At 47.4% G+C, this 13508-nt stretch overlaps 1 protein-coding gene across 1 annotated transcript in view; it reads right to left on the reverse strand.

Moving 5' to 3' along the window:
- Window positions 1-12433, reverse strand: part of LOC118025890 — an 88990-nt gene extending 76557 nt beyond the window's left edge. The window contains exons 1-2 of the mRNA XM_035028615.1: window positions 12351-12433; window positions 10485-10628 (exon numbers count right to left, since the gene is read on the reverse strand). Of these exons, the coding sequence (XP_034884506.1) occupies window positions 10485-10628; window positions 12351-12384 (178 nt within the window). The 5' untranslated portion in view covers window positions 12385-12433. The remainder of the gene's footprint in view (window positions 1-10484; window positions 10629-12350) is intronic.
- Between the last annotated feature and the right edge of the window lie 1075 nt (window positions 12434-13508).

Genomic DNA, 13508 nt, shown 5'->3' on the forward strand with positions numbered 1-13508 from the left:
GGGGCAACACTCATTCTCCCCAGTGGACTTGCCCTTATACTTTCCTTACTTTGGACATCTCAGAACTGAACCCAGCCCAGGTAGTTTGCCCTCTGTTCCCATCCTGTCTACCCCTGCCCTCCTGATTTGACAATAAGGAAGAATTTTCTAACAGTCAAAGCTGTCCAAGGGTAGATGGGCAGGGCCAACTGCTCAGCCCCAGGCATTGTCTGGGGGGCCGTCCAAGCTGGGAATCCTTCCAACAAGTTCTGTTGACTTAGGTATTCATTTTCCTATGTGAACCCTTCTATTATTATTCAGTTTTGCACTCAGCCTCTCATTTCCCATTCTTTATCTCTCTTTCTCCACCAGTCTCTGTCTTTTTATGCCTCTTTATTTTTCTCTTTCAGTCTCCTTGTATCTTTCTCTGTGTATTTTTACTTCCTCTTACTTCTCTCCACCTCTCTGTTCTGTTTCTGCTTTTCTGTTTCTGTCTTCTTTCCCTTGGTCCCAATCAGTCTCTCTCCCTCTCTCTCTGTCTTTCTCATATTTCCCATCTTTCTCTGCTTCTCTCTCTGCCTCCCCTGCCCCACCCCCTCCCTTCAGAGCCTCCCCTGACTAAGGACCTGCTCTACTTGGCACAGCCTGCCTTCCTCAGTTTTCTACAAAGGAACCACCTATTTGATTTGTGTTTCTCCAGTCTCAGACTGTGACCTTAGCAGCTGATATTGGGGGGTTAGGTTTGTGCAAAATCATCTTGGCCCCTGAGAAGGTGGAGGAAGCCCTGGGTCCTGCAACTTCTTTCCCCCAAAGGGGAAGTAACATCTTTGGCTTCCTTCAGGCTCCAGCAGGAGCTCCTGGCCTACTCAGAACTCGAAGAACTCAGTAATGAGTCAATGACACTTAAGAGGCCCTACCTTTGAGTCTGGCTCCACCACAGACACCCTTTGTCCATATCTAGATGTCACACATCCCTGCTGGTACTCACTTCAGTTTTGGCCTCAACCTCATTCAGAAGAACTTGATGCTTGCTCCTGAAGGAGCATAAAGAAGCTCAGTAGAATGTGGAATGGCTACCTGGGAGGGAGGTGGGAGGAAATGTCAAGAGATGAGACTGGAGAAGTAGGCTGGGACCAAGCCAGGTAAGAGTCTGCACCTAATCTCGAGACTGCTAGGGGGATAGTAAATGTTGTTAAGCAGAGGAAGGGAGATGATTTCTCTGTAATTTATAAGATCACTCTGGATTATTGAAAAGCAAGAATGGAAGCAAGGAGACCTTTAAGAAGGCTGTTAATGTAGTCTAGGTGAGAGATGATGGAGGCTTGGACCAGGATGTAGCTATGAAGAGAAGTGGACTTTTTCTCGTATATTTAGGATGTGGGAGCAATGGGGGTTTGTGGTTGATTAGTTATAGGCATGGCAGAGAGGGGGATGTGAAAGCAGACTCTGGCTGGCACAATTGGGTTGCTGTTGATGCCCATTATTGGCCCAAAGTCACAAGTGAAGACACAATTTGGAGACCAGTTGAATTCTAGATTGGCCATGTGGAATTTGAAGTGTTCATGGGCCATCGAGATTGAGATAGTGGTCAGGAAGTGGCAGACCTTGGAGCTCCACTCCAGACCTAGATATATGGAGATATTGGCAAAAAGACAGTTACTGAAGCCACAGGAGTGGGTGAGCTGACCTAGAGCAAAAGCATGGCATGAGAAAAAAAGAGAGCTGAGGATAGGGTCTGGGGAAACTTTCAGGAATGAGTAGTGCAGGAGAAAGCCTGTCAAGGACACTGATCAGAATTGGATCAGAGAAATAGGAAGTACATCTAGAAGGTACAGGGGCAAAAAAGCCAAGAAAAAGTATTGCCAAAAGGAGAGGGTAATCAACTGTGTCAAATGTTGTGAAGTCAAATATAGGGAAGAGAAAGTGTTCAGCAGATTTGGTGATTAAAAGGTCCTTGGCAACTTTCATTAAGAGCATTTTTCAGTACTGATGAGCATGGTAGCTGGACTGCAGTAGTTGAAAAGGTAGGGACAGCCCAGTGTATCTGCCCTAAATTCTGCTACATTCCATTCTCTTTAATTGTGTTTCTCTGTTTAGGAGTGAAGAGGAGCCAGCAAGCTTCCATTGTTTTCCACTATCCTCAGGTCTGGTTCTCCCTCCCCCCATTCCTCTACACACACACACACACACACACACACACACACCAGACACACACTTCCTCACTTCTTTTTTGCTTCAGCAGGCTAAATTCTAGGACTCCCCCACCTTCCCCACTTCAGACTCAGAAATAAATTGCTCACTGCCCCAATGGTGAAACCTTATCTGCTCTGGTAAAAACGTGTGTCTGGAGCAGCTGAACTCCACGTTTCAGCCAAGGAGGTGAGCTGGCCGCTGGCTGGCTTACATGCAGTTTGGGGTGGGGGGCAGGGTTGGGAGATGGAGGGAGGACACAAAACAGAGATTGGGATAGGTGTGAGGAGCAGGCAAGGAGAGGGGAAAGAGGAAACAAGATGAAGAAGTGGGAAAGGGGGCAAGGAGAACTGTGAATGCAGAGGGGCTGGAAATGATGGAACAGGAACAACTTCCTGGAGCTACAAATTTGTGTTTAAATCTTATCTTCACTTCTTCCTACATCTGTGGAAAGTAACTTTCCTCTCCGAGCCTCAGTTTGCTCATCTGTAAAATGGTTTGAATAATAATACCTACCTCATTGGTACTCTTCATTAGGCAGAATATTTTATTATTATCATTCTTATTCTTATTTTGGGACAGAGCTGGTGTTGGGAGAAGGCAAAGCAACTTTCCGGAGACTTTGCCTGGGATAGGGAAGCAACTACGTAGGGCCCTGTACTCCCTGCTTGGTCTTCCAGGGAAGGATCAGAGGAGTCTGATGCTGGTAGTAAAAGTCAGCAGAGATATACTGAATAAGAATCAAAGAGTTGTCACTGGGCCCCAAGCCCAGCAGTTTGGTCCAAAGACAGACTACAGAAGGGAAGGCAGCCATCCCTGGGGCTAGAACTCTACCCACTAGAGCCCACCTCCCTAGCCACACAGAGGCTCATCCATTTTCAGGCCTGACGCTGGTGAGCCACAACCATAACTTTGCACAGAACCTCCGGCCAGCTGCTTGCCACATGCTGTCTGGGTTTTGGAGCGGGAAGCAGAGCTTCTGATGCCACAGGAGGGGCAGGGAGGACAGAAGAGCTCACCAGACTTGACCCCTGACCCCCGTCCCCATGGGCCAGATGTAGAGGTCAATCTTGCTCTCACGTCTTGTGCTGGCCATCCCTAGCTTCCCCTGCCCCTGAATCTGCAGGGTCCTGAGGAAACTCCAACCCATGTCTGCTCCCTTGTGATGACCACCCACCCCTACCCCTAACCCCACCCTCCTGCCCTGTCTGGAGGTTTCAGCAAAGGGATATCTACTGCTAAGGGGATCGTGACTGATTGGAGAGAATCCATCACGGCCTTAGGGTGGCAGGAAGTGGAGAAGAGGCTCACTCTTCAGGTTGGGAGGTGACACTTCCTCTTGATGGGCAGGGCAGGAAATTGGGGCCTGGACCAGCACAGAAGCCAAGCCAAGAGGGTGCCAGGGCTCCTCCAGGGGCTATGGGCTGGGAGGCAGCAGTGGCAGACTGTCTGGATGCAATCAAGCTTGGTATGACCTCATGGGGGAAAAGGGGGAGCCCCCAGAACTGAGTGCTTTGGGCCTTGCTCCCACCAGTGGGGGAGGGAGAAGAGCTGTGTGGGGATGAGATACAGAGTATTTAGTGGAGTGAGTGAGAAATATGAAGATGGACAAGTCAGAAGAGAAGGGAGAAGCTAGAGGGGCAGCTTCAGGAAAGTAACCATCATCAACTGACTTGGGAGAACCAGTCTAGGAAGCAGATGCTGGGAAAGAGCTCCCAGTCCCCACATTCATGGGTTCCAAGTGCAGCTCTTGCTTGGAAAGGCAGGGGCAGCAGCATGTGGCAGGGCAGGTTTTAGATGGGTTCTGGTCCCTGCTTATAGGAAAAGGTTGGTAAGCCAGGTAGCTGGCAAGGGCTCAGGTGGGAGCCCTACAGGATCCAGTGTGGGAAGACTGGGTCCTTATGGATGATCCTTTGAGGAGGTCTTCAGAATGGAACAGGAAAGGTAGAATTCATGAGGAAGTACAGAAGGATTGGTGAGGGGCTGAAGCTCAGATCCCATAAGAAGCTAATAAAGGAGCTAGAGCTTCATGGAACAGAGGAAATAAGGGAATATGATCTCTTTTCTCAGTGTTCTGAAGGGCTGTCATAGGCAGAGGGAGCAGAGGGAGCAGACAGTGTCTGTGTGGCCTAAGGGGGCAGATACTCCTGGGGGAAAGCCACAGGGAAACAGAGTTCTTCAGTTCAATCCAAAAAAGAATTTTCTCGAGAGCTGTCCATGCTCAAAATTGAGGAGGAGGGAGATAGTGAATGTTCCATCACTGAAGGCAGGTGAACAAGGACTGGATGTCCACTTTGTGATTCAAAGAGTAGATGGAGGTGGTCCCTTGGCATCCTCTTGCGCCCTATCATGAGAATCTCTGGCCCCATGAACTAGATGGGTTACGTCTGTGAGGTGGAGTCCAAGGAACTAGCATTCACTCCTTGAGTTCTCCAAGGGGTTATGACTTGAGTCCGCACCTCCCAGACAGCTAGCTTGGTGGAGTAGCACCATGTAGCTATTTATTTTGTGGCTTTGCCATTCTCTCATTATCTGCCTCATAAGCTTCCAGCCTCTCACCAGCATCTCACCATACCAAGTACAGTGGACATCTTTAATACTTTTTTCATGTCACATGGCTCCTAATAGCTTCAAATGAGGCTCAACTCAGGAGGCAGTGATTGGTTTCAACTTCGTGGGTAATTGAAAAGATTCCCAAAGTAATTTTGACTATCTGCAATTGTGCCTTACAGGCCAACTTAAGACACTATGCCCTTGTAGGGCACTGCTCCACCAACTACTTGATAATTCTGCTAGGCACAAAACAGTGGGTTGGGGAAGGTGCTGTTGGAGGCTTGGTTAGAAAGGATCTGTCTCTGGAGGTGTGGTGCTTCCATCTTTCCCTTAACACAGGCCAAATTACCCTCCTGCATTTTCCCTGCTCCCCAGCTGGAGGTCCTGTTGGCTCTGCCTTCCAAAGAGATCCAGAATCTAATCATTTTCAAACCATTTCTTCACTTCTACTTTGGTCCAAACTACCATCATCTCTCATTGGGACAATACCAAAGCCTCCTTACTGCTTTCTCTTCATCCACTCCTGTCCTCCATGCTATCCATTTACCTCACAATAGCCATTGTGTTTCTGTCAAGATGTCAGATCTTGTCAATTGCCTGCTCAAAATCCTCCAATGGCTCCATTCTCCTCAGAATAAAAGCCAAATGACTTACAAGGCCCTATAGGATCTATCCCCAGGCCACCTCTCTGATTCATCTCACACTACTCGCTTCATTGTGCATTCCACTTTACCTTGCCCACTAACCAGAAACCCACTGAGCACATGCCCACCTCTATGCCTTTGCTCTTCACTCTACTGGAGACACTCTTTCCATATAACTTGATATAACATACCTTCATGTCCTTCAATCTCTGCTCCAGTGTCACCTTCTTGGAAAGGCCTTCTCCCTGACTGCATGGTATAAAATAGCAACTCCACCACCCTATCCTACCCAGTACTCTTTACCCCTCTTACCTGCCTTTCCTTTCTCCATATCACTTCCTACCAGTTGTATATTTGTTGATACATTGCATTGCCTTTATCTGACCACTAGAATATAAGGCAATGTCTTCTCTTCTCTGCTGTATCCTCAACACTTAAAACAATGGCTGGCATATAGTAGGTGCTTAATAACTATTGAATGAATGAGTGGTTTAGAACGCACCCCTGTGAGTTCACCAAACAGGGCAGAGAGCCAACTGTCTCTGCCCCAACACTGGAGTTTCCCTCTGTGCTTCTGGCATATATATATATATATATATATATATATATACACATACATATATATATATATATGTATATATACATATATATATGTGTATATATATAGTTCTTCTATAAGAATGGCAAAGCCACAAAATAAATAGCTATATATATATATATAGCATATATGAAGTGTATATATATATATATAAAACTTTCTTTTTTGAAAGATTTTATTTATTTGAGAGAGAGAGAGAGCACGAGGTGGGAAGGGCAGAGGGAGAAGCAGACTCGCCACTGAGCAGGGAGCCTGATGTGGGGCTCGATTCCAAGACCCCACGATCATGACCTAAGCTGAAGGCAGACGCCTAACCAACTGATCCACCCAGGCACCCCTGTGCTTCTGCTTTTTAATGTTACTGACTTGCTCAGCACTGGGCTCAGCCTGACTCTGCCTATGGAAGCTGACACCAGAGCCTTACCCTCCTGTCCTTCCTTCCTTCCTTCCTTCCTTCCTTCCTTCCTTCCTTCCTTCCTTCCTTCCTTTATTTATTTATTTATTTGACAGAGAGAGACACAGCAAGAGAGGGAACACAAGCAGGGGGAGCAGGAGAGGGAGAAGCAGGCTCCCCGCGGAGCAGGGAGCCTGATGCGGGGCTTAATCCCAGGAACTTCGATCCCAGGATCCTGAGATCATGACCTGAGCCCAAGGCAAACGCTTAACCACTGAGCCACCCAGGTGCCCCACCCCCCTCCTGTCCTTCTGATGCCTATTTTCTGTCTGCCTGATCCTTCCTGCCAGCCACATCTAATCCTCTGGCCTGGCATCATCACCTGTGAGACTCAGGACTGTGGCCAGCCATATTCTGGCTCATCAGGCTCTTAAGCCTGGAACTTGGCAGGCAAGCCTACTCTGCATCCTGCCACCACCCATGCCACACCAACCAAAGGTACCTAATGACTTGCCTAGGAAGCAACCCAAGGAATTGAGAGAAGAGGGTTGGGGGAGGATTTGTAATTTATGCTGTTTGAGCCTTCCCAGGTAGAGGTGGGCTTAGAATGCTGAGCTCTAGAAAGAAGCAGCTCCTACCTCCATGGGCAGGTCTGGGGTTGTGCTGAGTTAAAGATAACATTGTGGAAAAGGAACAGGACAAAAACCTGGTCCAGAGGTGCGGAGAAAGTTTTGAGGGAAGCAAACACCATTGGGCTTCTCAGGGAGAGGCCCAGGGATATGAAAGAGCCAGATGGCCAAGAGTTGGGGATTCAGGAACTCTGTGCCTAGGTCAGTGACTGGGCCCAAGGCACCCGGGGGTAACCTGGCAATCAAATGAGGGGTCCATACAGAGGGAGATGGGTTCCTTGAGTGACCAGGATCACTGTGGCTCACACTGTGGGCAGAGAGGGGAAGTGAGTGGATGTATATTAAGGAGAGAGAGAATTTCCACTGAAAGAGCACCAACTACTCTACTAAACACTTTGCCTATATTTTTATCACAACCACCCTATGAAATGTGTATGATTGTTCCGATTTTACAAGTGAGCAAATTAAAAAACCTCAGACTTGAAATGACTTTCCCAGGGTCACAGCTAGGAAATGGCAGATCTAGAAAATGACTTCTGAGTCCTGGTTCTCTCTACCAAATATGTATTGAACACATATTGTGTAATGTGGGAACTGTAGTGTGATTTTACACTCATTGTCTAATTTAAGCATTATGACAGCACTACAAAGTAAGTATGTATGTTGTCCCTATTTTATAACTTATGAATCTGAGACTCACACCGGTTAAAGGTCTTGCCCAGGTGGTGAGAAGTGAGGCTTAGTTTTAAACCAATGTCTGTCACATTCCAAGATACATAACCTTTTTTACTATATCCCCCCAATAAATATTTGATTAAAAAAAGAATAAGTGAATTAACAAGGACAGATAATTCTTGGAAGGCCTGGAAGGAAACATCTGCCTTGAGAATTGGTTGGTTTCAAGTGGTGGCTGGAGCCATCCCGCTTGAAAGGAAGGGAGGATGTCAGATGTGCCTAGGGGGTGGATGAAGGTGAACTTGGTTTCCATGAGGCTTTTTGGAGCTGTCCTGAGTGGTAACACCTGTAAAGTCTGGGAGCAGGGCCAGCTTCAAGGACATGTGATCTGGGCACTCATACACAGCCTTGTGCACAGTAAGGCCCAGTGCTCAGAAAGGCCTTGCACTTGGTTTAATGCTCTGGTGCCACTGTCTTGACATTCTTAATAATTTTTGAACAGGAGGCTTGCATTTTAATTTGACACTAGACCAGTTCTACAGGGAATCCTTAAGTCTTGGAATGATGGTTCCGTGCCTCCTGGTGTCTACTCTTCCCACTCAAAGTCCATTCTGTTCGTGGTTCCTGAGTACTGTCCCTGAAGCACAGCTCTGGTGCTGCCTTTCTTCCTCGCAAGAACTTCCCATGTTTCCCCATTACTCATCGTTTCACTCCAAATAGCTCAGCCTCCAGAGCCTTCCAAGTCCCCACTTGGTCTGTTTTCTCAGGACTCCTCCTCGTAGACCTACTCCGTCTACCTTCCAACATGCTGACAGTCCCCCTGGGCCTGCCCAGGTCCTCCCTCTGGGCTTCAAAACCTACAGGCTGGGGAAGGTGCCCAGGAGCCTGATGAGGAATTCTTCCTCTCTGCCAGCAGCACCAGCTCCCCGAGAGCAGGGTTTTGATCTATTCTGCTCACTGCTGTGTTCACAGCATCCAGGAAGGGACCCAGCACGTAGTAGGTACTTAGCAAGTAGTGGCTAAATAAATGACTAAATAAATGAATTCAAAGCTCTCCACAATCTGGCTTCAACATTCAAATGAATTCAAAGCTCTTCCACAATCTGGCTTCAACCAGGCCTGACTCCTCCGCACTTCAGCCCAACGGAACAATCCTTTGTTCCCCATGTACATCCTGTGCTGTGCCCACAGCTGCATTGCCCCTCTTCTAATTCTCATGTCTTCAAATTTGAGCCATTTTCAAGACCTAGCTCAAAATGCCATTTCCTTGGTTAAGACTCGTCTAAACACCACAGCTGGCGGTGAACTCCCTTTCTGGACTCGGTAGTTACTGGGACCTCTCTTAAATTCCTCTCACTTTTCGTGACATAGCAGGAGAAAACAGATGGGATCAAATCATTTTTCCGTCGCTTGCTGTGTGATCTTGACCAGTCACTTGCCTATCTGAGCCTCAGATACTTTAACTGCGAACTGTACCTACTTTGTAGGGTTGTGCCGTGAATTAAATGAAACAACTCAGTGCTTCATGCAATCAATAATAATAATGTTATTAACAACAGCAACAACAACAATAACAACAAAATGTGTCAGAGAGCCTTCTATGTGTCTGCACAAACATCCTCTGAGGCAGACACTATTATTTTATCCCCATTTTACTGATGGAGAAACAGACCCAGAGGTATAGGAATCTGCTCAAAGTCACACAGCTAGCATGTGGTGAGGTCAAGATTGAAAAGCCAGGCAGCCTAGCCCAGGCCCAGCCTCAGTGCTTCCTTCCTCTCTTGCTCTCCCTTCAGGGCTTCCTAGGGGCTGAGGCTCCCACCCCAGGCAGCAGTTGTATCAGCTCCGGAATTTGCCCCAGCCTGGCCCTACCAAGAGGGACAGCATTTGTTCTGAATTAAAGATGGTTTGTTTTGAAATGCAAATCGTTTGTAATCAGAGGGGCAAGGTAGACATAGATGCATCTCATTCTCTAAACTAAGCCCTGGGCTGCTCACCCAAGGGATATTATTTTCCTTATTCCTTTTCTTGGCCTCGAGGAGGGCATGGTTATAGTGTGGTCTCAATGAGGTCTAAATAAAAGCAAACAAGGGCTAATTCAAAACTGGTTGCTTTGCCACACACACCCTCATGCTCGCTGCCTCTCTGCCTTCTTTTTCGCCATTCTGGCCTTGGATTGGTGACAGCCCAGTGATACTCCAGGGGGAATCTTATGGGGTGCCATGAAACTTTCCTCTAACTCTCTAAACAAAATGAATTTGAACCTGATTTTAACTGAAAAATTAATGGAAACCATGTCATACTTAACTGAGGAGGCCAGAGGAGGGGTGCCTAGAAAGTCCTCAAAGAACCAGGAATCGTGGGACTGTGCACATAAGTGACATAGAGAATTGAACTGATTTTCTGGATTATGAAGCCCAAACCACCTCCGTCTCAACTGGACTGGGGACCACACTCACCAACTCATCCTCTGTAGGGATTAGTTCCTCGGCTTCTGTTCCCTGCCCCATCCCTCCATCCCCACCAAACACCAGGTACTGACAACCCCACTCTCACAGATGTTATCAAAGGGCAAAACTCTCTTCTCTTTCTGGGTGAGGACAAGGTAAGAGAGACCCAGAATCCTCTTTTATGTAATTCAGAAATCCCCTTCCCCTTCCTCAGAATTCCCTTCTTTGTATGGTTCCAGGCTAAGGGTTGGCTACAAGACGAATTCACACAGATTTGGAAGGCAGAAATGCAGCATCAGCCATTGCTCTCTGCAGGTTGATGAAGAGGTGCTGCTGAAGCTGGCCTATGTTGTTATCACTCTGCTGGCTCACCTTGCTGGCATGGGGCAGCTGTCAGGCCAACAGCACTCCCAGCTCCGCAGATCTTGAGCTTCAGTGCGTCCTGGGCCAGGAACACATGCAGTTCTGTGGTGAAGGACACCAAGCTTCTTCTGCAGGTCACCCACAAAGTCTTGGCTGGAGGTGGTGAGAGACAAGATGTAGGTTCTGATTTGTCCTCACTCTCTCCCATTTCATGTTCAGTTTTTCTTCCTGACTGCCAGCCTTGCTCACCTACAATGACTTTAGTCCTACCACCAGATGCAGAGCTCACAGCCTTCCACAGGTTTCTTCATCTGCTCCCAAGATGGTGGAACTTCTAACCCCCATAATAAATGCCTTACTTCAGATCACTCACAGTGGTTCTGCTTCCCTGATCAGGCTCGAACAGACACAGCTCAATAAATGTTATTTTATTAGTATTATTAGATTGGGTATTTCACAGGCTGGGACCAGGTCTTTGTCATCTGTGTGTGTACCAAGGGGCCAGCAGAGAAGCTGTGAGTTGCTTCTGCAGTGTTTGATGAATAGAAGGGATTTGAATCAAGGCTCCAGACAATCATCCAGTACTTTCTGTGACCCATTATGAGCTAAGTCTTGGAGAGGGAGGATGGATACATAAATGAAATTGGATGCAGTTAATGTGCTTCAGCCCAAGAGGATATAGAACACTAAAAATCAACAATGACTAATGGCCAATAATAATAAGAATAGCTAACACTTATTGACCACATTGCATGTATTACTCCATTTAATGCTCACACTAGCTTCTGAAGCAGGTAGGATGTGTGAAACTCAGAGAAAGTAAGTAGTTTGCCCAAGCTGACACAGAATACAGAACGTGGATTCCAATGGAAGAGCTCAGGCTCCAGAGCCCATGTGGGGCTGCAACCGCTGTGCCAGGTAGTATCTCCCCTAGTGAGGGAGCCCCTGAGGAGTCTGAAGCAAACTCTGTCCCAATGCTGCTGAATGTGAGAGCTCAGAGGCTGATGGGGGAGAACCCTAGGCAGGGGGCAAGGGCCAAGGGAGGCTTCCTGGCAGGACCATGGGGCCTGAGTTTGGCCCTGAAAACTAAAAAAGGACTGAGCCAATTCCCCTTCACCGTCTCTACCCATCTGTCACCGAGTTCTATTAATGCTCATTGGAAATGCCTTTAATTATACCCTTTCTCTCATTTCAACCCTCCTGTCCCTGCCAGACTTCAGACCCTCTGTATCTCCAGCCTGGACACTTGGCCCAGCCTCTTCCTCCTTGACCTCTTGGCCCCCAGTCTTACCTGTTCAAATCCATGCTGCCTTCGAGAGCTATCTTTTTCAAACTCAGCTCTGAAAATGACATACCTACAACTCAAGATCATGCCTCCACCACCTATTAGGGTCCCATGGGATGAAATAATAACGTTAAGATTGAACCATATGAGGTTGCTGGTTTTCAACTGTTATTGGTGTACAAAAATGACAAAATCCTCTCATTCTTCTAATATTGGTAATACTAATAGCCATAGATTATTAAGCCCTTATACTGTGTTAAGGCTAGACACAGGCCTCCAAACACATCATTCCCACAAGTTTCCCATTCTCTTCCTCTGTTGTCTATCTGTCTCTTTGGGCTTTTCTATCTTACTCTGTCTGCTTCAGCATGTTTCCCTCTTTACCTTGATTTCATTTTCTCTGTTGTGGCTTCTCACTGTTTCCCACACTTACTCGGTCCATCTCCCTCCCAGAGTTTTCTCTCTGTCTCTGTCTCTCTGATTCTCTATCCCTGTCTCTATCTCTCTGTCTCTTGCTGTCTTGCTTATATATCTGTCGCATTATTTCTGTGTGTGTGTGTGTGCGTGTGCACGTGTGTGCATCTCCAGACCTGTTTCTTGACCTCCCAGGATGCTGGTGTCCATGAGGTCCACTTGAAGCTGAAGCTCAGGACTTCCTTGACTGGGAGCTGGGGGGACAGAACAGACTGGCTCAGGCATCAGGCTCAGGGGGCCCAGTCCATCCTCAAGCCCAGAGTGCCCTCAAAAAGGCAGTTCCAGAAGCTTGTGGCCTGCCCTGGGGCTGCAGTCTCATCCTGCCTGCAGCCAGCAAGGCAATTGGTGCAGATGGCAATCACCCAGATGTAAAACCCAGCTGTGCAAATTAGCCCAAGGCCTGTAAGAAATTAGACTGGATCTAAAAGAGATCAGGCTGTGGAAAAGGAAAAATGTTAGTTAAAAGAGAAAATTCTTACTCCCACCTCCAGGTCATAGATCACAGAAGAGAATCCTCAAGCCATGAGGGACTTCAAGGGGCCATCTGGCTTGGCTGCACCTCAGAGCAGGTCAGGCCCCAACCAGCCAAGACAATGTCTGTCTTTCCATCTTTTAAGAACACAGGCCAGAGATTTTTTTAGTGTCTTTCCCCAGTACCTTGTTCTGGGAATAAATCCCTGCACTGTGAAGACATTTCAGGGAGAACGCAGACCCATGGAATCACTCATGGTAGAACCCAAATTTGCAACCAAGCCCCAAATTGCCTTCCTCAGTCTTCTACATATCAGTGTCCAATACCACCATTTACCCAGATGCTCAGGCCATAACCTGGGAGCCTCCTTTCTTTCTCTTACCCACCTTGTCCAATTATTCAATAAACCTGATAGCTCCAACTCTCAACTGTATTCCCAATCTGATTCCTTGCACAACAGCAACACTTACCACCATGGGCCAAAAGCCTCCATTATGTCTATCTGGATGGCTGCACACCTCCTCAGTCTCCCTGCCACTCCACTGTTGCCCTGTACACTCCATTCTCCAGAGAAGCTGGGAATATATTTTAAATGGTTATGTCATTCATATCATGCAATTCTTCCGTTTAAAACCCTGCTTTGCCCTCTTATCACACCAAACCCCAAGTATTCACTGTGGCTGATGAAGCCCTATGTCATCTAACCACATCCCCCCCTCACTCCCCACTTCACCCACTCTACTCTAGCCACACTGTCCCCTTACTATTCCTTGAACATACCAAGCTCATTCCCTTCTCAGGG

This window comes from Mirounga leonina, unplaced genomic scaffold (genome assembly GCF_011800145.1).
Source record: "Mirounga leonina isolate KUSES-001 unplaced genomic scaffold, KU_Mleo_1.0 Mir_204, whole genome shotgun sequence".
Taxonomy (NCBI): Eukaryota; Metazoa; Chordata; class Mammalia; order Carnivora; family Phocidae; genus Mirounga; species Mirounga leonina.